Source organism: Peromyscus leucopus, chromosome 6 (assembly GCF_004664715.2).
Source record: "Peromyscus leucopus breed LL Stock chromosome 6, UCI_PerLeu_2.1, whole genome shotgun sequence".
Lineage (NCBI taxonomy): Eukaryota > Metazoa > Chordata > Mammalia > Rodentia > Cricetidae > Peromyscus > Peromyscus leucopus.
In genome coordinates, this window is record NC_051068.1 from 110,497,615 (window position 1) to 110,524,075 (window position 26,461).

General features: G+C 43.1%; 1 protein-coding gene across 1 annotated transcript in view; it reads right to left on the reverse strand.

Annotated features, from left to right (window-relative positions):
• Positions 1-633: 633 nt before the first annotated feature.
• Positions 634-26,461, reverse strand: part of LOC114683344 (microsomal triglyceride transfer protein) — a 38,970-nt gene continuing 13,142 nt past the window's right edge. The window contains exons 5-18 of the mRNA XM_028857630.2: positions 25,227-25,343; positions 24,793-24,932; positions 23,936-24,086; positions 22,871-23,028; positions 21,347-21,515; positions 20,352-20,459; positions 17,380-17,592; positions 15,492-15,703; positions 13,307-13,404; positions 13,096-13,217; positions 11,526-11,753; positions 5,799-5,923; positions 3,321-3,491; positions 634-1,978 (exon numbers count right to left, since the gene is read on the reverse strand). Of these exons, the coding sequence (XP_028713463.1) occupies positions 1,804-1,978; positions 3,321-3,491; positions 5,799-5,923; positions 11,526-11,753; positions 13,096-13,217; positions 13,307-13,404; positions 15,492-15,703; positions 17,380-17,592; positions 20,352-20,459; positions 21,347-21,515; positions 22,871-23,028; positions 23,936-24,086; positions 24,793-24,932; positions 25,227-25,343 (2,187 nt within the window). The 3' untranslated portion in view covers positions 634-1,803. The remainder of the gene's footprint in view (positions 1,979-3,320; positions 3,492-5,798; positions 5,924-11,525; positions 11,754-13,095; positions 13,218-13,306; positions 13,405-15,491; positions 15,704-17,379; positions 17,593-20,351; positions 20,460-21,346; positions 21,516-22,870; positions 23,029-23,935; positions 24,087-24,792; positions 24,933-25,226; positions 25,344-26,461) is intronic.

Genomic DNA, 26,461 nt, shown 5'->3' on the forward strand with positions numbered 1-26,461 from the left:
AGTCTAGTTCTCTTAAATTCCTATGTTGTTTCTCTAAAAAGGAGTTTTTGCTTTACTTAGGTTTGTAGATTCTTGTCTCTTTGGAGCATGTTGGAGCATGCTAAGTACTACCCATTCCCTAGTGATGGGATTCAGCCAGTGAGGCAAATGGAACACGACCACACATTCACGCTTAGGGCCCTGCAGTCATGCCTTCGAGAGAAATGGTTACTCTACATTTCACAGAGGCAGCTGTGGCTTATCCAAAAGGCTTAGAACGGAAGTTCCTCATTCCATGACCCCTCAGCTTGTGCTCCAGATCAACCTGCCCATCCTGTGGCATCAGGACAGTGTCTTCTGCCAATCACCACCTTCCACCTTCCCACCCACCTTCAGTTTTTGACTCCCTTTCACACTTGAGTAACATGAAAACAAGTGTGCCCTCTCTGTTGCTTTGTTGAAAACTTGAGTTGTATGTTGTTTGCAAGCTGCCAGGTCCTGACACATTGGTGCTGTCCCATTCTGAGAGCTCACTACCCATCGAGAGACTCTGCAGGCTTGGCTTGCTGCAGAGGCTTAGCTCAGTGCATCCCTGGCCTCATAAACAGCTCCATCAGAGAACCATGGACTCAAAACAATACAGGACAAAAGGAGCTCAGTCAATTCCATATGTTTATTTCATCATCACGATTCATTTTCTAATTCAGCTAAACTTCCATTTTATGCATCTGTTTAGTGGACAGATGAGCACCTGACTTTTTTTGAGGGGGGGGGGCAGGTATTACAATAAACACATCTTCCTTATTAATAAATATGTTTAAATGTTTGGTGTGGCCTTTTAATTCATACAAATAAAGAGAGTCTTTATTCAATGTTATAGTTTTGAAATAGAAATCCATCATTTTCTTGAAGCAACAGTTCTTCCCATCTCTACTGGATGTTGCACAAACTGTAGTCAAACAGATGATGCTTCTACCACCACACAATTGAGGTATAAAGTGGTAACTCCAGGGTGTCCCCTACAAAGAGCTGTGTACCACACGACGGTATCAAAAAGACATATCCTGAGAAAAATCTAATGGATGCTCCAAGACTCAATTATTTTTTATTCCTGTATGCTAATTCCAAAGTGAATGACTTCCAAGTGGTCCCACTGCAGGGCCAGCAGAGACATGTCACAGTACACCTTAATGCTGTCTCTTTGATGCTTATAAAACTACCAGAAAACATAAATATTAATTCTTGAGATCAACTAACAAAACTTTTTAAGTCTTTACTCCACCCTCTCTCTGAACCTTCTGAAAAAAAATACACTGGGGGAAAAAAAGTAAATCAAGAGAAGAAGAAGAGAAAGGGGAGAAAAATGGCTCGCTTGGGTCCCTCCACTCCTGCCCCACTTAGGCAGTGTGTTTCATAGAAGCAAGCATAAGGTTCCGTCAAGGGCTCACTTTGCTGAAAGTTGTTGAGTCAATTCACATTTGCCTAAGCTTTTATGGTTTGGGGGTTTTCGTTTTCTTGTCTTGGTTTTATGCAGACCCTAGTTTCTTCTTAGAACAAAACCAGACTCACTGTACCTGCTAGGACTTTTGCAAAGAGCGAAACGTCGGCATGTTGCTGCAAGTGGCATGGTGACTCAGAGCGACACTGTGGGGCATCTCCTGAATAGGCTCAAATTTAATTAATGGAAGTTCTCCTCTGTTCTTCACCAACATCTTAAATACAGGGAAATATGTAAACACTGTGCTCTCAGAGAGCAAAGATTAGGCACATCGAAGCATGTCGCTCTCAAAGAAATGGATCCAAGGGAAACACCACTCATCCGTTTCAAAACCATCCACCCGAGTTATCACTCTCTGGCTGAGGGGGGAATACCACGTTGCACATCTCGGAGTTCTCTTGATGGAGTGGGAGTTCACATCCAGCCACTAGGCTTTCTTTTCTTCTTCGAGAGACAAAGCCTCTGCCTGTGGACAGCCTTTCGTACTTTGTCTCAAATTGCCTACGAAACACAAGAGGAAGGGCAGAGTTACACACAGTCAAGCCACCCATGCTGGCCCCAGGGTGCTTCTGCCCTGCTCTGGAAACCTGTCTGCAGAGAAGTTGGAGGTACTATCCTGTAGCATGTTCCCACTGTTTTCTCCTCTTTTCTTCTGATACTGATAAGCACATGTGACTGGCTGGAAATTGAGAGTCCTACCTACCACGCTTGGTTCTGGAATGAAGGACTGAATTCCTGGGATGCTGCTAAGGCTCACAGGCCTTGCTGCCACCCATTCCAGAAGCCCCACCCCAAATGCACTCCCTGTCAAAGCATTGAGTCCAACAGGATTTAAGAGCAGAATGTTGAGAGGGAACTATTCCCAGCCTATGCCCCAAGTAAAATGGCAAACCAGTCTTGCCAGCCACATGGCTGGGCTTATGGTCACTACATGTATTTATGGAGACTTATTCCACACATAAACATAAGTTAATGTTAGTGAATATTTAATGTTCTGAATGTTTGTTCACTATTTTTGTTCTAGGAAAATGTGACTTACTGGTATTTGCACTTGAATTATTTACTGACGTATTTTTTATATGGATCATGAAGTACCAGCAAAATAAGGTACTCAACTTTGCCATGGTTATCACAAAAGATGATATAAAGTGTGATTTGCTATTTCAAAGGTACAAGTTATACCTTGCAGTTAGACACAGTTCAAGGAAACCTTCATAAACTACTATGGACAGTTCTGTTACAAAGAATGGCAACTGGACCCAAGGACATGGCGTTAATGGAAGGCAGGCCCAGAATGGAAAGGAGCTGTGAAGATCCACGGGCAATTGTACAATAGGGCTTTATGGACCTAAGCTTTGTAACCACCCCTCCCTTTAAAAAAAATTCAGAATGCCAAATTCTCAAGACTGGGTCCAAACTTAAACAAGGTCAGGTGGCCATTGCACAAATAACTGTGGATTCCCTTGGGTCATAGGAAATGGATGGCCAGATGTACCTTGACCAGGAAGCAATTGTGAAGACACCAGCCAGAAATTGCGCATGAGGTATTTTTTCTGAAACTATATGATAACTCCTACAGTAAACTGAACCCCTTTGTTTCCTTAAAAAGTTATTTCTAGATTAAATAGGATTCAGTTCCATATCAAATGAACGGATCTTTGGCATGTTAGAAAATGAGTTGTTTGTTTCTTTTATCTATCGTTTTCTCACTTCTTTAAAGATAACGTGTTGCTTACTGGGTTTCTTCTGTATTCTTTTGATTCTCAAACTGCATGTGAAGGATTGAGCGCAAGCTCTTGGGGAACCGGGAACCATTCCGGGACTCCTGTGAGCGTGCGTTTACCTGAATGGAGCTTCGGCCCTGTCCATCTGCATGCAGACTAAGAACGGGTACTGTGAGAACTGCACCGTTGAGATGAACTCCAGACCCGCCTCTGTCTCCGCTCTGCTCTCCAGGCCGGCTTTCACAAAGGAAGAGTCCACGGTGACATCGCTGTTTATTACCACAGCCACCCTGGAAGTTTTGAAAAACATCGCTTATTGTCACATTTAACTGAGCAGGACTAAGAGAACTTCACCAAGTCTCAACTCATGGCCCCAGCAGACTGGGAGGAAACACTTAAAAATGGAGAGTGACCTCAACACACATAAAGCCTTGTTGGAACCAGGACATGGTGGTGGCAGAGATTGGCCACAGAAGGGTTGCTCTTTCTCTGGACACCCTTGCTTTGAATTCTAGACATGGGAGCCAAGTGCATACCACATATAATGGTGTTTGGGATGTGTGTACCAAGGACTGAGATGAAACACGCCTGGAATCTGGTCCTTTCTCAATCCCAGAAACACCCACAGTTTCTTAAAGAGAAGTATGAACACATCAAGAGGACACCTGACATTTATGATAATTTTCTTGTTAACTCTCTCTGTCGGCTTCATGTTAGCTATTTCAGCTCCATTTCATTACTTCTCAAAGGTTGGCTAGAGGCATGTGTATGGTTGCCAAGACACCTGAGAGAGCTGCTTGACAAAGAGCCCTTCCTGCAGTGAGATATGTGCAGGCAAACAGGATGGGTTTAGCAGAGGTCACTTACAACAGACAGACAGACAGGTTGGATGACTAGGGCATATGGCTTGGATGACAACGAAGACGTTAAAAAAAAAAATCTAGTACAAGTTTGGATTTCTTTAAGCAGTTTAAACTTCAACAAAATGATGGCAAATTATGCTCACAATGAAATCAAATTTACATGCCTATACATTTTAAAAAAGAGAGATACTAGTTTTTGTCTGGCAAATTATAAAATAATTATATTTTTTATATAATATAAATACTGCTGTTGTTCTCAGTAGAAAACAAGCCAACGGGTTGTTTTAATCTTCAGCTGTTTACCAGAATCTTCTACTGTCTTACACACAAACAAATGTTTAAGGGATATTATTTAAGTGAATGAATGGGCAAATGAAAGATAGAAGACAGAACAGTTAATAAGGACACTGGGAGGAGTGGAGAGGAAATGGCCTTAATACACAATGTATACTTACGTGGAAGTGTGCTTACATACAATGAATACACAATGAAAATGTTAGGTCTCAAACCTGGGACGAATGGGCATCTGAGGTGCCTATTTAACATATCAAAGCAGACCTGGCCACCAGGTTCTCCCAGCAGCCCCTAGCCCCTACCTGTTACAGGTTATGGCTGGCACACCCCACCCCATACCCTAAGCTTCTCCAGCCCAAGGGCTGGGCTGCCCTCCCCTCAGCTGCCCTTCCCTATGTCATCCAGCCATTTTGGATACCCAGCCCCTTTTGTCTACCCTTTATTCTCCTGGGTCTCCCCTCACCCAGCTCTCCTCACACGGCCAGGCTCGGTCATTTCATTCTACACCTCCTCAATGTCCTGCCTCTGGCTGTGCTCTCTCTTTTATCTACAGTGAACTTTCTCCTCCACCATACCTAGCAACAGTCATGTCGTCCCTTTTATTTCTGATTTTCATTCAGAAAAAAAAAATTAAAATTTGGTTAAAAATGAGATTATCATTTTATTTAACCCAGTGGAATTAGCAAATGAAGAGAGATCCTAATACCAACAACAGGGATAAGCTTTAAATTTATGTTTTATGCTGTAATATTCACATGAGACCTTGGGGATGAACAAGAAAGGAAGGCTATGGTTCAACAGTAATGGGTTTGTTCATCAGGTTGCCAAGGGATCAACTGTGCTGGCTAGCCTGAAGTCAGCCTCACACAGGTCAGAGTCATTTGGGAAGAGGGACTCTCAAGGCAGACATGTGTGTAAGGCATTTTCTTCATTAGTAGCTGATGTGGGAGGGTCCAGCCCCTTGACTGTTGCCACTCCTAGGTTGATGGCCCTGGGTGCTATGTAAAAAAAGCAGGCTGAGCAAGTCAGTATGCAGCACTCTGTCTGCCCTCTGTTCCTGCTGTGTATTCCTTCCTCAACTTCCCCTGGGGATGGACTACAAGCCGTCCCTCACTACGACTCTCCTCCCAAACTTGTTTCTGGTCATGGTGTTTTATTACAGCAATAGAAACCCCGAGGAAGAGAACAGTCAACTACTAAAGTGAAATATGAAGAGAATGAGCCTTCATGTGGATCTGCATTGTCTGTGGGTGTCTTTAGAAGCAGAAAGACCCTTGATGCTCGATCAACCCATTTCTAAGATGCTATGGATGTAATGAACTCCCACAATCATTTCCTACCCCACGCTTACAATCACAAACGAACAGCACAGATATGTAAAAGTCGGAAGTGTAGACAGCACCTGAGACATAGCCCTGCATTTCTTTGCATTGTGCTTACCGATTTTTCACTCGGGTTTTAGACTCACGATACCACAGACTGAATTCCATGGAACCTGAAATGTCAATAGCCAGACCACCCTGGATTTCCATATTTGCCTTTAGTCCAGATTGCAGCTGAATATCCTGGAAGCAAAAAATACAGTAATGAGCACAAATTAGTTAATGCCTCTAACCGAGACACACTTGACTCCCTGCTGTACAGTGAACACTCGACCTGTGCTGCTGGAGGACTCTCCTATTGACGCTCACTTGTTTGTTCCAGCGCAAGCTCAGGGCCTCTCACCTACTAGGCTCCTGCTCTGCCATCAAACTACACCCCCAGTGAAGAAGGCTTGGAAATATGTTACCCTAATCTTGGGCACCAAAAGAAGGCATTGCTAAGTAAGTCAGTTAAAAGAGTGGAGGATTGGAGTATCAACCGAGAAGGCTGTTTCCTTCGATCATTGCCTCTCTTTGGAGGGGCAATTCATGTTCAATGTGTAGCTTTCGGTAGAGAGTCAGCACTATCTAGGAAAAGTTTCAAAATGCAATTCTCAGGTACCCCACACCTACTGACTTAGAAACTCTTGGGGATGGGCGCCCAGAGACCTCCTTCTAAAATACGTTCATGTGATTCTGACACAACTAAATTTGAGAACCCCTGGACCAGGAAGACGAAGGCATTTCCATCAGCAGCCCAGCCATGGCATTTTTTGGAAACATGAGATTGGACAAAATGATCTCTTCAAGTCCTTAAGCACTTCTCTGGTTTTATGTTGGGGCAAACACAGGCAACTACATCTTCTGGCAAACAAAAAGGCAGGAAGAAAATTCCCAGTGCAGTTCCGGGAACTGCCTAGGTAAGCTAGAAAAGGACAGGAAGAGGAGCAGCTGAACTAAGCTTCTGCACCCTGCTGATTGACATTGGCAATGACCCCAAACAGTGGTCAAGCCTAGCACAAACTCAACTTTATTTCCCAAAGGCATGGTGGCCGTTTAAAAGGATGGCCTCCTGGCTGGTTGTCTTATCACCCGAAGCTCGCTGCTTTGTATTGTTTGCCTGTGTTCAGACTTTAACTCCCCTACTTTCCATGTGCATTAAGTGGGGTGATGCTGGCTGAAGACGTTCCGTGCTAGACTGAAATCAGGCGGTCTGAGGCAGTGCTGAATGTGATAATGATTCTGGTAATGAAGCTCTGTACCCTTCACTCTGGTATTCCTCCAAAGACGTTAAGAGTTCCTGGCAGCTAAGAGCATGACTAACTTCTTTGTGTAGCTGCCATAAGCAGACCAAAAAAGCCATGCATTTGCCAGGCACAAATGCCATGATTGCACTTTTTAGAAAGGACTGTGCTGTTCTCTCTGAATTTCAAACAAACAGAAATATCAAATATGGCAGGAAACCTCAGAGAACTGGTTCACACCCAAGAAGAATAAGAAAGTGTGACCCTGATATGAAAACGCTTTCATTCTGAAGAACACTCCTGACTGCTCTGTGCCAGGGTTGGGACACATAAGAGGACATCCCTAAGCATGCTTCACGCCATGTATACACTAGGACAAAAATGTGCCTCGCATAGGATGCAGGGACTAAGTCATGCTTCATGACTAATGTAAAGAATCACATCCTGTCCTGTAAAACCCACAACAATCATGCCCAAAGGCGTACCTAAGCCTCTGGAAACCAGGGATGGCACCAGGTCTGCTGCACACCGTGCCCATGCCTGTTGCCAAGTAACTCCTATAGTGTCCCGCCTCAGAAATACTCCTTCCTGTGCATAATCTTGTTTTCTTGATTGGAGATCTATAGACCTGTTGATCCATTTAGTCCAGTGGACCCTGAGATGTAGATCCCCACCTTCCCATAGCTGTACATTAGCTGGATGTCAAAGCATCCAGGCCACAGAAAAGAGCACTTCACAGTTATCAGCTAAAATGCCCGTGTGAGAAAAAAGAGCATTTTCACTGCAAGTGACTTGGAGAAACACTTTGGCTTTCTCGGTGATTCTCTTCCTCCAAAGGAAGAGCTCTTATATGTATGTAGTCACAAGGAATTCTACGGGATCTACTTATGAGGACAAACCGACATACCCATCTCCCCCACCCCACCCCTCCCTTGACTCTGGAAAAGGGACTAAACCATACAGTGGGGAGGTTCTAGTTCTTTAAGAAACTTAAATGAGTGGAACTAACAGATTTTGAGCACCTGTGTGCCCAAAGCCTTACACATGAGACGTCAAACATGCTGCTCTCCACTGGAGCCATTGTATTTCTTCACTGACAGGGAAACGATGGCTCAGAGGCTTCCTGTGGAGCACTACCCAGACCGTGTCTAAGGATGGGACTGTTCAGCTGCTGTACACAGCTGTCACATAGTTACAGCTCTTTGTTCCACAGTCTGTAAGAAAGTCTGTTCGGAGGAATATTGCAAAGAACATAGAGTATAAACTTAAGTCCTCAGCTGGCCCAGAGTATACATTCATTTAATGTTTTGTCTAGGGACTAGAGGAAGAAGATGCTGGAACTTTGGGTTTGTGGTTGATGTGATCCCTTTGCTTTTTAACAATGAAACAAGGCGTTTCTTATAGAATAGGCCCTGACATCTTGACAGCTCATCTCACTGCTTCTACTTAAGAAAATATGTTATTTCTTGGCTTAAGAGGCTCCTCTTTCTTGGATACCATCGCTGAAATGTAATCCAGTGAGAGATAGAAACAGACAGAGACAGACACAGACACACACAAACAGACATATACATAGAGAGACAGAGACACACACAGAGACAGACAGACACACACACAGAGACAGAGACAGACATATACACACACATAGACAGACAGACACACACACAGACATATACATAGAGAGACAGAGACACACACAGAGAGATACAGACAGACAGACAGACAGACACACACAGAGACAGAGACAGACACACACACATAGACAGACAGAGACAGAGAGAGAGACAAAGACAGACACACACACATAGATAGACAGAGACACAGAGAGACAGAGACAGACAGACACACACAGAGACAGAGACACAGAGAGAGACAGAGAAAGACCCACACAAAAACAGAGAAAGAGAGAGAGAAAGAGAGAGAGAGAGAAAGAGGGAGAGAGAGAGAGAGAGAGAGAGAGAGAGAGAAAGAGAGAGCACTGAGTAATTTTATCTGCCCTGGTGGCTGTGACAGGCTGCCAGCTGCCAGTGTTTCCTTCAATGTCAGCACTTGACCTGGAGTGGTATGTGCTTCTGAAGCTAGGATGGCATTGCTGGAGTGTCCTGCAGAGCCTGGGGCCTCTGCAGCTTATTGGTGAAATAACCTCAGATCTGCTGAATTCTTCAGCCTGACACACATGGACACTGGTTATGTTTAATAGTGAAGGGGCACTCTCTCATAGACCACACCTTGCCTAGGGTGCAGTATCTTAATGAATAGGAAAACCATACAAGAAAATTTAAGTCAAGGATTAACAAACTATAGCTTGCAGTAAATCATTCTGCTTCACTGGCCGTTTTTGTAAATAGCATTTTATTGGAGCACAGCTCTAGCTCTACTCAGGTAATAGACTGCTGATGGCTGTTTTCACTCTGTAATCATAAGGTTGCATAGGTGCATCAAGACCATTTGGCTCTTGAAGCCTGAAATAGTCACTCTCTGCCCTTTACAGGTCTGCCAGCACTCAGTGTTTATTTATGTATGACTAGAGGACTGGAGAGTATGAGTGGCACCTCTAGTTCTCCTCTTCATTCACATGAAAAGAAACCTGCTTTTCTCCACAGTGCACCAACACCCAGCGGAAAGCTGGAAAACCCAGCTTCCCTTGCAGCTAGAGATAGCCTCATGACACCACTGTGGTCAGGAATATTCTATCCAGGCTTCTGGATGGCCATCAGCTCTTCATCCTTCTCCTCCTTCTTTAGGGGTCTGGGTGTTGTGCCAGAAGGGGAGTGGTCATCACAGAGTCACAGGTTGACCAGTGTGAGATTAAAAGTCAGAGTAAGGCTGGGCATGATAGTGCGAGCCCTTAATCCCAGCACTTGGGAGGCAGAGGCAGGCAGATCTCTATGAGTTTGGGGCCAGCCTGCTCTACACAGTGAGTTAGGCAGGCTGAACTGAAGTGCAAAGATTCTGGTCCCTGAGGATTACTGTGTTAACCCTGGACTGCCTATTTCCAAATGCTTATTACATCATAAAAATCAAACTATCAATTTTTTTTTGGTTTTGAGATCTATATCTACTTTGAATTTATATAAGGAGCTATAAAGATAGAGACATAATGTTTATTTCTAGTCACTAATGTTTTTGGGTACGTTTTAACAAAATGTGATACTTAAGGTTTCCTAGCTCTTAAAACCCATGACTTCATAACCAGAAACTAAAAAAACAGAATCCTCAAATGATTCAGTGAAGAATGATACAGCTGATAAAAATCTTCAGATCTGTTGTAACTGCCTCACTTTGTAGTAGGAGACCAGGACTTGAAGCTATTCCGTAGCTTCCTTCCCAAGACCACACCAAGGAAGTGGTAAAAGCCGAGCTCAAACTCAGGCTGCCATGTATGATGTCACCATATCAAAAGAAGCCAGCCTCACAGTATGTAAATTTTAAATGAAATCTCCATATAACACATCAATATAATAAATGTGAATTAGAGTACATAACAATGCCCTCATAAGATGTTACCCAGTATTCTTCCATTTTTTATAACATTGTGCTAAGGCAGGACATGAGTCAAAACATTAAAGAAAAAATGCAAGCATCACTCATTTTAAGGCTGTTCAGATGAACCCTCTTCTGTTTCTCAGAAAATCCACCTGGGCATAGCATCTGAATCCCATAGTGTCTTAGTCACTGAAAGCCTTCCATATAAAAGGGAGTATTCTAAGACTTAGAGCCAAGGAGCACGGTAAAAAAAATCCCGAAGAGTAAGGTCAAGGAAGTGAAAGTACTTCTTTTCTCTACGAATGAGCAAGCTTCTCTAAGAAGGAATCTGAAACATGGGCTGGGGTGAGCAGTGGTTCATCAGGCCTTCACTAGTATGACATCATGAAAATGAGGCAGCATACTGATTTTCATAATCATTGTCATTACAATGCCAGCTAGCTCAGCTCCCGAATTTGGGATAAATAGCCAAGCTCTGAGTGCAGGAAAGCCAAGGATGCAGGTAATGCCATTTCTGCTCTGTTGCACCCAGGCATTCTCCACGAAGCAGCTAATAACAGAGAAAGCAAATGGTACTTGTGTCTAGCGAAGGAGAAAGCAACGATAGCAAGAGAACCAAATGCACAGAGGGTGAGCTCCGAGACCCACAGAGCTGTAACCTGCACTTTCTAGACACGCTTCAAATGTGTCTGGTGGGCTGAGAGAGGCTCAGGTGGGCAGTGTCTGCTGCACAAGCGTACGACCTGATTTCAGTCCCCGTCACTCACACGAAATCAAGGCACGGTAGTGCACATCTATAACCCCAGTGCAGGGGCGGTGGAGAGAGCCGAAGCTCTGGGGCTTGCTGCCTGGCCATTATAATGTAACTGAGCATGCTCCAGAGTCAGTGAGTGACTGTCTCAAAAGGAAGCTGGAAAGCAACTGGGGAAGACATGTGAGAATGACCTCTAGCTTCCACAAGCTCTGATTGTGCAAAGACCTACTTACTGTGCACAAACATGCACACACACACACACACACATTGTGCCAGGACTCAATAGACACTTTCAGGCAGGCTGAGAGAGGTAGAGAGTTACCTGGGAATGGTCTATTAGCAGAATAAGCCCTTTGACCACACTGACAGGGTCACCAGACGCCGACAGCATTTTGGACATCAAATCACTGTATCCATTGAAAAAAGTGACAGGTCTGAGCTGAACATCAAACAGGATGGCTGACATGCCAGCATAGGAGTCAAGGTTTTCCTCCCCTTCATCAGGAGTGGCCGCAATTAAGCTTTCCAGCCCCTGAGCTTCGATGACCACCTAGGGAGAAAAGGACACAAGGTTGATGACCACCGCCCCCACCGCTCCACAACGATGGAGATGCCCCTGAGCTACAAACAGAACTTTTCCAGGGCCCAGACTAAATATCATCTGTAATTAGGCTAGAATAAAAACCAAACCTCTGTGCCTGAACATAATAGAAATTAGCTCTCTCCATGTAATCTTCAAAACCACCCTTGCATGTATGGAAGATTTTATTCATTTAATAGATGAGTGAAGACGGGTGAATATTCACTTAGCTAGTATGAGGCAGAAGCAGGGCTTGAATGCCTTCTCTGTGACTACAAAGACCACAGGCCTTCTGTTGGAGACGCTTAATCTCCCCACCCTGTCTCATACAGTGGACCTGCCATCTTCTCGAGCCTCTGAAAGGAGATGGAGAGGCATGGCAGTGCCGCCCAATCTGCTGTTCTGAGAGGGTACATTCATACCCCTCCATGTCAAATTTTCACCCCGACCATAAAACAAGGCCACACTATGCGGAAGCTCGCACCCTGATGACTAGCATGTAAAGAATTTTGCATATTTTCAATCCTGCATAGTCAGGCACTAACCACTGTATGCTTGGCATTCTCAAGTGCATATCAGAAAGCAAATGGCAATGCCTTGGCATGGAGGGTATGAGATTCTGACCATGGCGCTACTGAAGAATGTGGACATTTCATATCAAATTCCCACAGCCATGGATCATTTCTGAAGCTTGAATAGCTTCAATTAGAAGGCTACAATCTGAGAGTCATTAAACTAAACTGATGGTATAGTTCACAATAACAATAAATCATCATTTAATTTTGGACTAAAGTTCAACCACTTCTCAACTGCCGACACTTGATTCTTGTCTCCTAGCAGTACTGGAGAAATATGAATTAACTCTTTGGAGCTGTACATTGTATTATGAAGTTTCTTGTAGGAGAAACCAGTCCCTGCAGAGATGAGCAAAAGGGCATAAAATTAAACACTTAGAAACACCCAAGCAATGCATCTATGATTGCAAGTTTTACTAGCAACTTCTGGCTCAGCTTCAAGTCTGTACATGTATGTGTATTTGGAGTTACAGACAGACGTCTGGCACAACTTCAAGTCTGTGTGTGTGTGTGTGTGTGTGTGTGTGTGTGTGTGTGTGTGTGTGTGTGTTTGGAGTTACAGACAGACATCTGGAAAGTGAAGCAAACCCAACTACTTTGGTTTCAACTTCAGATGTGAAGCTTTATGACAGAAACCACCACTGGCTTACGAGCGTGTTCTGTAACGCTACTCTCTGTATATGTCATTTTTCCTCACACCAGTTTCTTTGATTAGTAACTCATGGGACATAAGGTACCTGACTACCATGAAGATCTGTCTTCCCGATGTACTGGAAGATGTTCAGGTTACTTCTCCTCAGAATGCCAGAACCCGAGTACAGCAGGTCAAGGCTGTATGTGGATGCCGCGCGGGGGCTACCTAATGACAAAATAACCACAGGACTCAGGAACAGTTTGGCAGTGCTGACGAAAGGGGGTGGAACGGGACGTTCTTTGGGGGTCACATACGTTCTATGTAGCCAGTATAGGCAGAAGAGGACCCACTCTTGGAGAAACGGTCATAATTGTGAGCAACCATCTCCTTCAGGACTCGACGGATCATTTTGCTGTAACACAGAAGAGAAGACTTCTCATTCACGGCAGTGTCTGTTTCCCAAATCAATTGGGAATGCGACCAAATCCTCAGCGTTATGAGAAGAAGGCCACATTTTCCTCATGCCACAAGACTGGAGGAAGTACCAGCTGGGCACCAGTGGCCAGGTGTGGGCTTTCCCTTCATTCCTCAAATATCGAACTAGTTTGGTGTCAAAAGGACAAGGGTAAGGGTGCCCAGCAATGAGATGTCTTCAGCTGACTGGTGGACACTTTGGACAGAAAACACAGTTTGAGTCATCATAGCTGTGTTGTTAAAATAGTATATAAATTTAAGGAAGCTGTGTCAAACAGGACTGCACACATTTTCTTTACTTTCCTATAACTTCTAAAATCACCATTGGCAGATGATCTAAAACAGTCAATTTCCAGGATTGCTATCTATGCATTTTCCACTACAGAAAAAGCTCAATAAAGCCCACAGGAGAATGGTTCTCTCCTCTTACTTCAGGCCTGTGTCCTGGTTATGTACTCAGCATTGAGATCTTTTCATTTCTCATCAGGTCATACTAATCAATCAGTAATAGTAAAATTACAAATTACAACATGTCACTCTTCCCCCTCGCCAGTAATCAACTAAAGTAAACCAGGCCTAGGTCTGAGGCAGAAACATTTTGCAAGAAGGAATGGTACTTTATATCTCCCTGTGTGCCAGTATCACCAGTTCATTCAGTTTTTGGCTTGGAAGTGAAAGGTCATGTTCTCAAATATTCAGAGGGTTTCCATGTGGATGAACATTAGACACACTCTGCTGTGCGCCAGAGCCAATATGATGGCATCAGTGTATAGGAACACACAATAACGAAGTCTCCAAAGTGGCACAGGTTTGCTAAGTGGCAGTGAGCTTCCTGGCACCGGGGAGAGGCAAGTGGAGTCTGGTACAACTTGCCAGGAAAACAAACAAACAAACAAACAAAACCACCCTACACTGGAAAGAGACCCATACCAAGCAAAGTTGACCTTAACATCCCTTCCAGCTCTAAGGGTTTTGTTACTGAGAATTGGATGTAAATGTTTACCACGGCTTCTTTCCGTTTCTTAGGCTGCTCTCTGCCCCACTACCTCCTCTTTCCTGTCCCCAAATCGCTAGGTTCCCAAAGCAGAGGCAGCAGACACACCAAGGCCTCCTCCAAGGAGTGTCAGTAACAAGGAAGGAACAGAAGAACCTGATCTATACAGGCCAGCAAGGCCCAGTTTTCTTCCTGCTCCCAACCCCACTCACCTCCTTCCAAATGGCCTTCTTCTTCTTCCTTCTTCTCTTGCTAATTTTCCCTCCTCCCTTCTGCTTCCGATTTCTCGTTCCTCTTATTTTGATTTTCTTGTCTTTTACTTCCACCCAACCCTATTCCTTTTTTCTTTTTCCCAAGGATGAGCACACTGGATCTTCCCTGGGGAAGTGTTCCTTGTGTATGGCAGAGAAGATGAACATCCCTCTCTGATTCCAGTGAGCAGGAGCTTTGGGGGAGACACCCTCAAGAGGGAAGTTCAGAGTGAATTAGGAAGGGGCACTTGGGAAATGGAACGAAGTGAGTCCAGCGAGAGGGACCGAGGGACCGAGCACACCAAAGTCCACGGGAACTGCTGGGCAGACCCCAGCTTTTCCTAAACAGTGGGCTGTGACTAAGATTTGTAACTTCAGCAGCAAATTCAGGGGAGTTGTGACAGAAGTCTTCAAAAATTCCTCACATTTGAAAAGTTAAGAGGAAAGAGCATTTGTTGAGAATGCTTCATCTCATTGTGCTACTTACAAAAATAGTCCTGTTGAAAATGCAATTTGACTTTAAAACGTTCTTAACATTTGGTGATCTATATATTTACCACACTGAGTGGATACCCAGAGTAACAGTTCCAAATCTCAACCAGCGAAAGGGAAGCTGTTTTATCTGACTCAGTAAAGCGTTTCTTTGGAGAAACTTGACATTCACTGGGTTTATGTAACACTACCTTGTGAAATGACCAGGTCATGATTGTTAGCTATGTATGCACCACATCAAAATACAAATAGGCACGAGTAAGAAGAAGCATATGGAATACATCGTACCTTGAGGGCATTTCAAAATGCAGGATGTCTTGCACAAAGGTGAGCATGTATTTATTCATTTCTTTGGGAAGTTCCCCAATAGACAGCAGAATGTTCTTCACATCCATGTAGGAAGGATTGTTCTTCAAGATCACAGCAGCAGCAGCAGTGCGCACAGTCTTCTCATGAACCTTACGATTCTGGTGGTAAATCCTGTTCAAGGTCTTCTTCACCTGTTAGAAGATGTTCCACCTTATCACACCCATGGAGTTTTAAAGTTGATGTTGTAGGGACAGTGAGATGGGTCATCAGATACAGGTCTCTGTGGCCAAGCCTGATGACATGGGTTCAACCCTCTGGACCCACGTGGTGGAAGGAGAGAACTGACTTCAAAAAGTTGTTTCCTCAACTCTGCATGTGTGTCATGTTACACGCATGCACACACATACACACACACTCAACAAATTAATGTAATAATTTAAAGTTGATATTGTAGTAAGAGAATATTTAGATATATATGTCTTACTGCATTTGCTAGATTCCTCTGAATTAGGTTGTTCCCATGTGACTAGGCTGGCTACTGGACTGTGGACAGAATTGATGTGGATGGCACTTAGGCAGAGGCAGGTAAGACCTGGCATGCCTTCCGCATCTCTTTCAGGACTGCTGTGGACACAAAGCCACATGTTCCCTAACCCACGTTAGACACAGCAGGAGTAGTAAACTGTGGATCAACTGTAAGGTTTTGCAGTCCATGTGTTTTGCAACAGTGCTTGGTATTACCTAATATAGACTTCTAAGGCTGCCACGGCAATGGGAATTTGTGGGGGAGAAGGCAATGTGAACTGGTATTCTCTTACAATAAAGGAGCTCAGATTCCTTTCCCCTCTTTTTTAATAGAAAATTTATGTGCCCATTTCTAAAAGTAGTTTTATGTTCATACTAAAAAGAGAAACAGTTTGCAAATATTCCCAAGCCCAGCTCATGCACAGTCTCCCCACACTGGCACTCTGCACCAGTCTCTGCGGTTTGAATGTGTCTCCCCAAGGTTTACATGTGGTCATCAGTACGGTGGTGTCACCATGGTAGCATCCTTGAGATGTGGGGTCTAGTGGAACATGATTAGGTCATGGAAGCATTGCCTCCAAGAGGAATTAACACAGGTTTCACAGGACTACTTTAGATCCTTCAAGAATTGGTTTCTCTAAGGGATTACAACACCTCTCTTGAATCTTTATTCTACATATACCATGCTATTTTCTTCAGTTCTTCTTGTCTCGTGCCTTTTCCCATTTCTTCAGATCTTGCCCTTGCTCTCAGACTTGTCGGAGTTCAGTAACCTACCCAAGAACAAACAACCAGGAAAGGACCACCCAGAATTATAGCTAGGTTGGTCATTCTTAAAAGCCCACACCTCATGCCTCACAGCCAACTACCTTTCATACAAAATGATAGGAGGACACTCAGCGGCAGACAGCATCCTCAGTGGTAAACACTGTCAGGGAAGCTCCCATTGAAACACTCTCTGCTCTAACAAAATCACAATGTAGGAGGCTTCCTGAAAACCATCCATGAGCAGTTGAGGTCACATACTTCAACCAGTTGAAAACTTTAACAGTGCTCTGAAGTGTACAAAAGCAAAGATATTTCTAAAGAGAATTTAGCTACCTGGCCAACTACTAGAGTTTGTTTCTTAAGATAAGAAAATGTGTTTCAGGATACAAGACATCTCTGTTCAAAATGTGAGGCTGATTTAGAATAGCCTTAAATACACCTTAAGAGTTATTTCTAAGCATAATGGAGTGATTGTTGTGAGAAAAAACAAAAACAAAAGCAGAGGAACTTGAGAGGAGATGGCATTTGGTTTACCAGAAGTGTTTTTCCTCCCTCCTTCTATTCATGTGTTTACCTCATCTGTGATGAAGGAGACATCATATCTCTGGAGAACAGTGGTAGCCAGGTGGCTGACGGGCCCTTCTCCAGCCTCAGCGTACTTCAAAAGGAGTGGGATGCCTTCAGGAAGCAGGGCGTTTTTCAGAGCCAGCAAATACATCGTGGTGTCCTCCTTTTTCTCTGGCTTTTCAAGTCCTCCCAGGATTAGCTTCTTAGCTTCAACCACTGCCTAAAACACCACACACCTTAGACAAATGCCCAACTTCACACTCAGACCAAAAAAAAAAAAAAAAATCAACTTCTGGGAACTTTGCTTTGGCTGCCAAGTAAAGCTTGCTAAAGGTACCAAGTCTTCTCAAATGTATGCTTACATGTTCTAGAGAAGCAGAACATAATTAATAATGGGCATTTAGTCTTTAACACACTCTAAACACAAACAGTCAATGATGAAGCTCAGTTATTCTTTGTGGAGGGAACTGCCTCAGCACCTCAAACAAAGGCAGCTGTGGTTCCATACCCCAGACCCTTTTGCTCATGATTTAATACTACAGCGTCCATGGGGCTTGGCTCCTGGATCTCCTGGTGATAGCACGATTCATGGGTGCTTAAGACTCTTAGATAAAATAAAGCAATATTTGCATGTACCCTCCTGCTTATGTGAGTCATCTCTCCATTATTTGTTGTACTCAATATAATATGACTGCTGGGTGAATGGCCATGCTGTGATGAATACATGGTTACTGCACGTGCATTATAAAGTATGAAGTCCGGGCTCACTAAATAATGCTGACTGGGTGCTTTTACATGTGGATTTTTTCTTTAGCCACAATGTGATATTCAACACAGAAACTGATTAAAAAAATCAGCCATTTAATAATTATTGGAATTGAAAATGTAGAGATTTGTCATTCTCTAATATCTTTTTTTTTTTTTTTTTTTTTTTTTTTTTCGAGACAGGGTTTCTCTGTGTAGCTTTGCGCTTTCTGAACTCACTTGGTAGCCAGGCTGCCTTGAACTCACAGAGATCCGCCTGCCTCTGCCTTCCGAGTGCTGGGATTAAAGGCATGCGCCAACAACGCCCAGCTCTAATATCTTAGATGTAATGCTAAATTTGATTTCTGCCAAAATTTAACATCCCTTTGTTAGTGACCCTTTCTCAAATGCTTATCATGCATTCTATCTTTGGCTGCTCCCTGTGGAGTCTCAAGAATGATTCTCCATATTGTTTTTAATAACAAGCATTTGGAAGAAAAAACAACACAGTGATGTCTTTCTTTAGCAGAAGAAAATGGGGACTGAATGCTTGCTCATAATAAGAATGAGGGAAAGGGGGCTATATATAATATTCAGCATTTTAACCTTGTAAAATAGGAAAACAGGCTTTTAATGGATATTGCTAGATTTTAATCTACTTTGGTTCTCCATATTTAGTTATGCTTACAAAGTGAGTTATTTTCTCTCTCTCTTTTTTAAATGTAACAGATGAGATATTTGATAGCCTACTCAGGCAAGCAAAGATACTTTCAAAAATATGATAAAGATACAAAGTTCTAGGTGATCAGCAGCAAGTCAATTCCTATGACTAAAACTCACATATGATGATTGCACTCATTACAGAAAAGGTTCCAAATCAAAGAGGAAGTTGTAGAGTCCCATAGCCTCTAAGGACACCACTCAAAAGAGATGAAGAAGATCATTCAATTGTGGTAAAGGGTTGAGTCATCAAGAGAACAGTAAGAACTACAGACATCCATAAGTGCAACAACAGAGCATCTGAGATCTGAAAGGAGACATACTGCAACCCAAGAAACACACAGGACTTTACAGGTTACCCAGACAAAGTCAACAAGGAAACATCTGACATGAACTCTACTTGGGGCAAGTGCCTCCGAGTCATAAGCTGAACATCACATCCAATATCTACACAGTAGATTTTCTTCTGAAGGATAGACAGAAAATTTGCAGGCTACATCATATATTAGGTTTGGGGGTTTGTTGTTGTTGTTGTTGCTTGGGGGCTTTTGGGGGTGGGCACAGTCATAAAAATGGCATGGTGTTGGCATAAATTTATAGAAACAACAGCCTGTGGGATCAACCTGGGATAAATAAGCCTACACAGCAATGGTCAAATGATTTTTTTTCCATAAAAATGCCAAGAACATACAATGGGGAAAACAGTGTCTTCAATGTGGCTTTGAGAAAACCTACATTCACATACAGCAGAATGAAAGTGTATCCTTAACTAACTCCTGTACAAGAATTAGCTCAAAATCAATTAAGGATTTAAACTTGAGATCTGAAACTGCAAAATATCTAGAAAAAAGCACAGGGGGAGGCATAGTATGAAAACACACCGTAATCCCAGCACCTGGGAGTCTGAGGTAGGAGGTTGAGTCTGACGCCTGCTTAGGCGAATTCCAGGCAAGCTTGAGCTACACAGTGAGACCCTATTTCAAAAGTAGGCAAGGCTGCAGATGAAATTCAGTAGTAGAATCATATGCAAAGCTACGAGTTTGAGCTCCACCACACATACACATGCACACAAGCACACAAGCACACACACACACACACACACACACACACACACACACACACACAATTTGTCTAAGACAAATAAAAACAAAGACAAAAAAAAAGCCTAAGTACATATGTAGAAGACTATCAACAAATATGTATTAGGAGGAAGATTAATGGGTGATTTGCTTTCTAGACAGCATTTATTGAGTACAATCTATATACTAGGAATCATTTAAGCAACTGGTATTGAAAAACAAGGATTCATCACTGTGTGGAGCTTACATCCCAGTGACAGACAGAAATAAACAAGAAAGCTAATGAGCAACTGAACTGTAAAGTAAGTGAGATGGGAATGATTGCTGGGCAAAAAGGGAACAAGGAGCGGGTTTGAGGCTGGGGAATGGCTGAGTTGGCAGCATGGCAGTACACTGGGCAGTCTGGACAGCAGTGACATGAGACAGTGGCACTTACTTTGAGCTTGCATCCATCATTCTGACACAGCTTCCTGACAAGAGCTCCAATGATGATCATAACTGTTTCTCTGATGTCATTGCTTGCAAACGAACCTTTGAACTTACTCTGTAGCCAAACAGAGATCAAATAATAGGTTATCAGAACACTTCAGCATTCCAAAGGGGCACTTTCAGTTAACAAAGTAACAAACACCTAAAAATGATTTTGTGTTTCTAGACAGCAAACTCAGAATTTGTTTTTGAGACACTTAGAAACGTGTTGTCTAGTTTTGCACCAAGGATTACTAGAATGCCTGATCCCAGGTGATCTAGTCCATCTGTGAACCCTTCAGGGTTCAGGGATTTGATTATTTAGGTTAGTCTAGTCTTTATATGAACCAAGGACATCAATGTGGATGTAAAAACAGCATGAAGTTTTTTGAAGTCAAAATAACTCTAATTGTTTATTGAAGCATCACATAGACTCTCCACTCCAGTGTTTTCTCCTTTGCCACATGATAAGATAGGTGGCCGTAATCTTCAGGCTGTCATAAAGCATTGGTTGTTCTGATCACTGGGCCTGCAAAGACGCTAAGTGAGAAGATTTGCTGTGCTGTCAGTGATTAATGCACAGAAAAGAGGCCAGCGAACTCTGAATGTGAATACTAGGTGGGCTCTCTCTTTGGCCTCCTCTCTGATTGGATCCACTGTTAATGCCTGCTTATGCTCAAGCAGCTTTTTGTTATTATAGCTGGGCGGTGGTGGTACACACCTTTAATCCCAGTACTCAGTAGGCAGAGGCAGGTGGATCTCTGTGAGTTTGAAGCCAGCCTGGTCTACAGAGCAAGTTCCAGGACAGGCTCCAAAGCTACACAGAGAAACCCTGTCTCAAAAAACAAACAAAAAGAAAGAAAGAAAAAACAGAAAAAGAATAAGAAGAAAAAGAAGCTTTTTGTTTATCATTTTTGATTTTAGCATCCCGTGGTCATTATTTTCCCAGCATCCCTGACTTACAAGGAGTGCTCGAAGCAGTTCTTCATCGGGGTGGGAGGCAAATCCACAGGCATAGAGGAACCTCTCCTGGAGAACAATGCTGCTGTCACTTTTGAAATCCAAAAAGTCCAGGATGGCTTCCAGTGAGTCTGGAGTCTGGGCAGAAGTGACAGCATCCACCAGCTGAGGGCTGTAAGGCAGGCGTCACGTCAGACATCAGGACTTACAGTGACATTACTACAAATCTCTGTCACTCACCCATTAATGTGAGCTTCCTAAGGAAGTACATTTCCCTTTGAACAAAAAATATGAATAATACATTCTCCAAAGCCCTCTCCATTCTCCTTGACCTCCCTAGTTCGCGCTCTTTTCTCAGAACACACAAACTACTACACTGTACTTGCCTAACAAACACAATTTCAAGATTTCTAAGTTAAAATTACGTAAATAAAATCATAAACTAAGCTCAAAATATTTTCTATGAGTAATACATAGAATCTGAAGTCCCAAATTGAATACTTTTCTCTAATTGGATGTGTAAATATACACATTCCTCAAACGCCTAGTTTAACTCAAGCACTATTATTGATAGAAAATGGATAACTATTTAACTTCATATGTAAGAGAGAAGTTTTTTCCCTTTAAAAATAAAAAAGACACCATGGTATAGCTCTATTTTATCCACAACAAATGTGTTATTGTCTTTCATGGAGAAATTCTAGTTAAAAACTAGTCATAAAAAATATCATTGGTTAGTTGAGTCTGGGCATGATAAAAATTTTAACTGATTTTTCACACTAATGGACATATGAATGAATATGAATATAAATACTACATACTGAGCTCACACTCATAGTGGCTCAGTCCTGTAATCCTAACACTAAGGAGGCTGAGGCAGGAGGATCAACCCAGGTTTAAGCCCAGCCTGGGCTATATAGTAAATTTCAGGATAGCATGGACAACTGAGCAAAATTTTGTCTCAAAATATATCAAACAAACAAAATTGATTAGTAGCTTGAGAACACAATTCCATAGAAGCGAGGCAACCCCCGTTTCAGAGCATGATTATAAACTGGAGTCTGTACTAATTTAGACTCATGGACACAAAACAATCATCATGAGAATCAGTGTGAAACTGATGTACTTCTGGACAAGTGAGCATTGTTACTGACCTGTGGCACAGCAGTTAGAGAGTGCAGACCAGCAGAAGGAGGTAGGATAGAAGATTGAAAGGGGTCCTTCTTATATAACAAAAAACAGGGTTAGAGAGATGGTTCAGTGATTTAGGGCACTGCTGCTCTTGCAGAAGAACCAGGTTCAATTCCCAGCACCCATATGGCAGCTCACAACAAGCTGTGACTCCAGTTCCAGGGGATCCAATACCCTCTTCTGACCTCCAGGGCCAGCAGACATGCATGATGTGCATACATACATGTAGCAGTGCTCAAACACATAAAGTAAATCAATTTAAAAAATAATTAAAAGACAGTAACAGTGTAAGAACATTTTCCTGACAGATGACCCCGAGCAACAATGGGGGCTTACAGCACTTCTTTCTTCTCTGACTTCAGAATCTGGAGGATCTCTTCTCTCCTGGCAGTCCTGAGGTGCTGAATGAAGGCCAGGAAGCTGCTGACAGCCTTGGCATTGGACAGGTTTTCAGGCTCCAGCTGTGTTCTGATAGACTGCCAGTGCTCCGCCAGCTGCAAAACACGGGCGCAGTGCAGCCCCCCTTCATTCTGAGCTCACAGTTTGCAAAGGGAGCTGTTCTCCACAACACAATGGTCACCTAGATCATCTCATAGGTTGTATGAAGCTAGAAGGAAATACAGCAGCCCGCTTCCCCTGGGGGCCATGCCTCCACAGCGCCATTTTGTCTGCCAGTGCTGAACTTGAGGGACCGATGTTTGGAGGTGTTGGTCCCCCAATGACTGTCGTCATAACTACATCTGAGGCCAGGCTTTGGGCACACTAGTGAAGGTGTGCAGAACTTTAATTAACAGCAGGGTATCTGGTATTCGGGAGGGGCAAAGTGAGATCTACCGCAGAGCTGCACCATTTTCTAACTTACTTGAACCTCACTGAAAATCAACTTTTCAAACAGTTTGAGCTCCCTACTCTTCTTAAAGTACTGTTTGTGTGAAATCCAGTGTCATGCTGTTATTGGGATATGAACTGTTCAGAGACTGCATCTATGCTTAATGGGCAGTACTGAGAAAAAGGTCATTTTCTACACATTATAGTTATCATACAATGGTTTTGAAAATATAATAACTTCTATATTAGTCAGTGGCATCTTTCAGCTTTGAAACAAGCCAATAACTTAACTTCTCCACTTCAGTATTTTTTTTAACCTCATTGCATAGGATGTTAAAATCTATCAGTGACTGTTAACTGTGTGGCAAATCACCTGCTATCTGTAGTAAAACGATTGATTCCTTTATAGAATTAGCTGAAGTTTTTACTGTAGAAAAGGAGAGAGAGGAAGGGAAGGAGGGAGGGAGGGAGGGAGGGAGGGAGGGAGGGAAGGAAGGAGGGAGAAATGGAGGGCAGGCAGAAGGGGTGATGGGCAATTACAATCCAGCATCAGTGCCGTTTGCTCACACTTACAGAAGGGCATCCTTTGCAGGCTTGCTGGAGGACCTGCCCCACGATGGGAATGGCTGTGTACTTGGAATCAAGTGCTTTAATTACACCTGCAACTTGCTTCCCGGGTATCATCCTGGGACCTGCTTCAGTCGTCTTCAGCTCCAGTTTCTGCCTGTGCGACACCAGATGGCAACAGCACATTATAAGAATGGATGTTTGTATGTGAGAGAGAGGAAACAATACAAAAACTGCAGTTATTTCAGCAAGTAAAAACCAACTAACTTACTCCATCTACACTCGGGCTGCAGAATCTCCAGGGACACCTTAAACCCCAACAAAATTATGTAATTTTTCTGGTGTAACTATCTTATTCAAAGGCTTGGAAGTTTAAGTCTAGACTTTCAAAATATCGTGCCAAGAGAAAATTTGCCTGGGTGCTGAACAAGACATGGGGTGTCAGCCCTTCTGAATTTAGACCTGTTTTCTGAAAAATCACGTTCAAGGCAATCACGTGTCATCTGTGAGCCAACACAGTCAGCAAAGCTTATTTCCCAGAAAATGGTCTCAGTAGTGACTTTTTTCTGATATGCTCTCTTAGAAATGCATCTGTCATCAATAGATGGGAAAAACTAGTGTTTTGTATACATAACTAGATTGTGTGAAAAATGACGGTGAACAGGTTTAATTTAATTTTTTCAAGGAATTCAGTTGAAATAAAGAATCCATGTGTACATGCATACACACGCGCGCACACACACACACACACACACACACACACACACACACTCCTATTTACAAGTCACATACAATAATGTATAGGAGAAAAAGTTGAACATAATAATAGATGAAGGAAAATAAGAATTCTGGCATTGTCTTACTTCGATACTATTGTTCCTGCAATGCTTGGTAGGAAGTTTACGGCAAAGGCCCTCGTCTCTTCAGCAAGCACAGCTGTGACAAAGCTGTCCTCTATCTTATAGGTGGTGACAGATGTGGCTTTTGAACTGACACCCAGCACCTGCATAAGTAAAGACATAGGTGAATAAGTAGAAAGTAGCTATTCTTAATCTTCATGTAAGTCAAAGAGCAGCCCTCTCTCGATTTTCCACAGAGTGCCTCTTTGACACCGTTGCCCATCACCCACACCCACAGCACATTAAATATCGATTCATTTGGCACATGTGAAAATGTAACCTAAACTAAAAATGATAAATGTCTTCAAGTTACACTGCTTTGTTCTTTCCTACTATTTAAATCCCTATAGAACAGCATTATCGAATGCCCCAAAGAAAGCAGTATCTGCCTTACGTACCTGGTTCAGTGTTGTAAACCCAGGCCTCTCGATTTTGCATGTATCCAGGGCCTTCATTTTGATCACTTTGTCTTGCTGAGCCTGGTAGGTCACTTTACAATCCCCAGAGATATCTACCTGGAGCAGGAAGTAAGAGCGTAATGCTTGGGATGTCGTGTGGACCATCTGTGTTCTCCCAGGAAGAGGCTTGATTCCTGGGCTCCTAATATGCCACGGCAGAACCCCACCCCACCCCAGGAGGACAAAACAAAAGGACAGAAATCCTGGAGGGCTCCTACAGGACACTGACTCTCACTTTCTTTCATTGAGTCTTAAAACACCTCCTCCGCTGTCCCAGGAACCATGGGCAATTCCTACTTCTCTCTGAGTTTAGGATTTGGACAAACTGCCTGACCATAACTGAAATCTCTGGTCATATGGGTAATTATCTAGGGAGGGGGAGGTGTTTTTAAAGGCTGTAGCAAGATGGTGTGTGATTTTAACAAAGAAATATGGTCATAAATTCTTGAAACTCGTGGGATTAACTAAATTTATTGCCATTCATAATAAAAAATTGCGTTTAGACGAAAACATCCCAATACAGACTCTGCTCCGCTCCTCCGAGCTTTCCCCTTGGCCCTGAGCTGGCACCACACCGGCTGCTGTGTTAGCAAGCAGTCCAGCCGCATTCCCTCGGCCCTCCACCCATGGGCTGGGTGAACTAAGACCAGGAAAACTGTGTACAGCTTGACTCAGATGTGATAGCTGGAGACCTATGAATTCTCTAACTCGCTTCTATTTCTTTACTGAATTAGGGACTTGGGGTAAAGTAGTGATTCTGCACACTGACACTGCATTCCAAATATCTGAGATTATTAAACTGCAGATGCTCAGCTCTTCGCTTGTCTACAATTTCAGCATCCTTGGGATAAATCCAGGGAATGTATTTTTTTTTTTTTTTTTTTGGTTTTTTGGAGACAGGGTTTCTCTGTGTAGCTTTGCGCCTTTCCTGGGACTCACTTGGTAGCCCAGGCTGGCCTCGAACTCACAGAGATCCGCCTGCCTCTGCCTCCCGAGTGCTGGGATTAAAGGCGTGAGCCACCACCGCCCGGCTAACGTATTTTTAATATGCTCCCCACAAGGCAGCAGGACAGAGACACCTAGAAACCATTGGATCCCCCAAAGTTTTCTGCATATATAACAATTATCTAAAGTCCCTTTAATATAATTGGTTATAATTCCTTAACTCTGTTTTT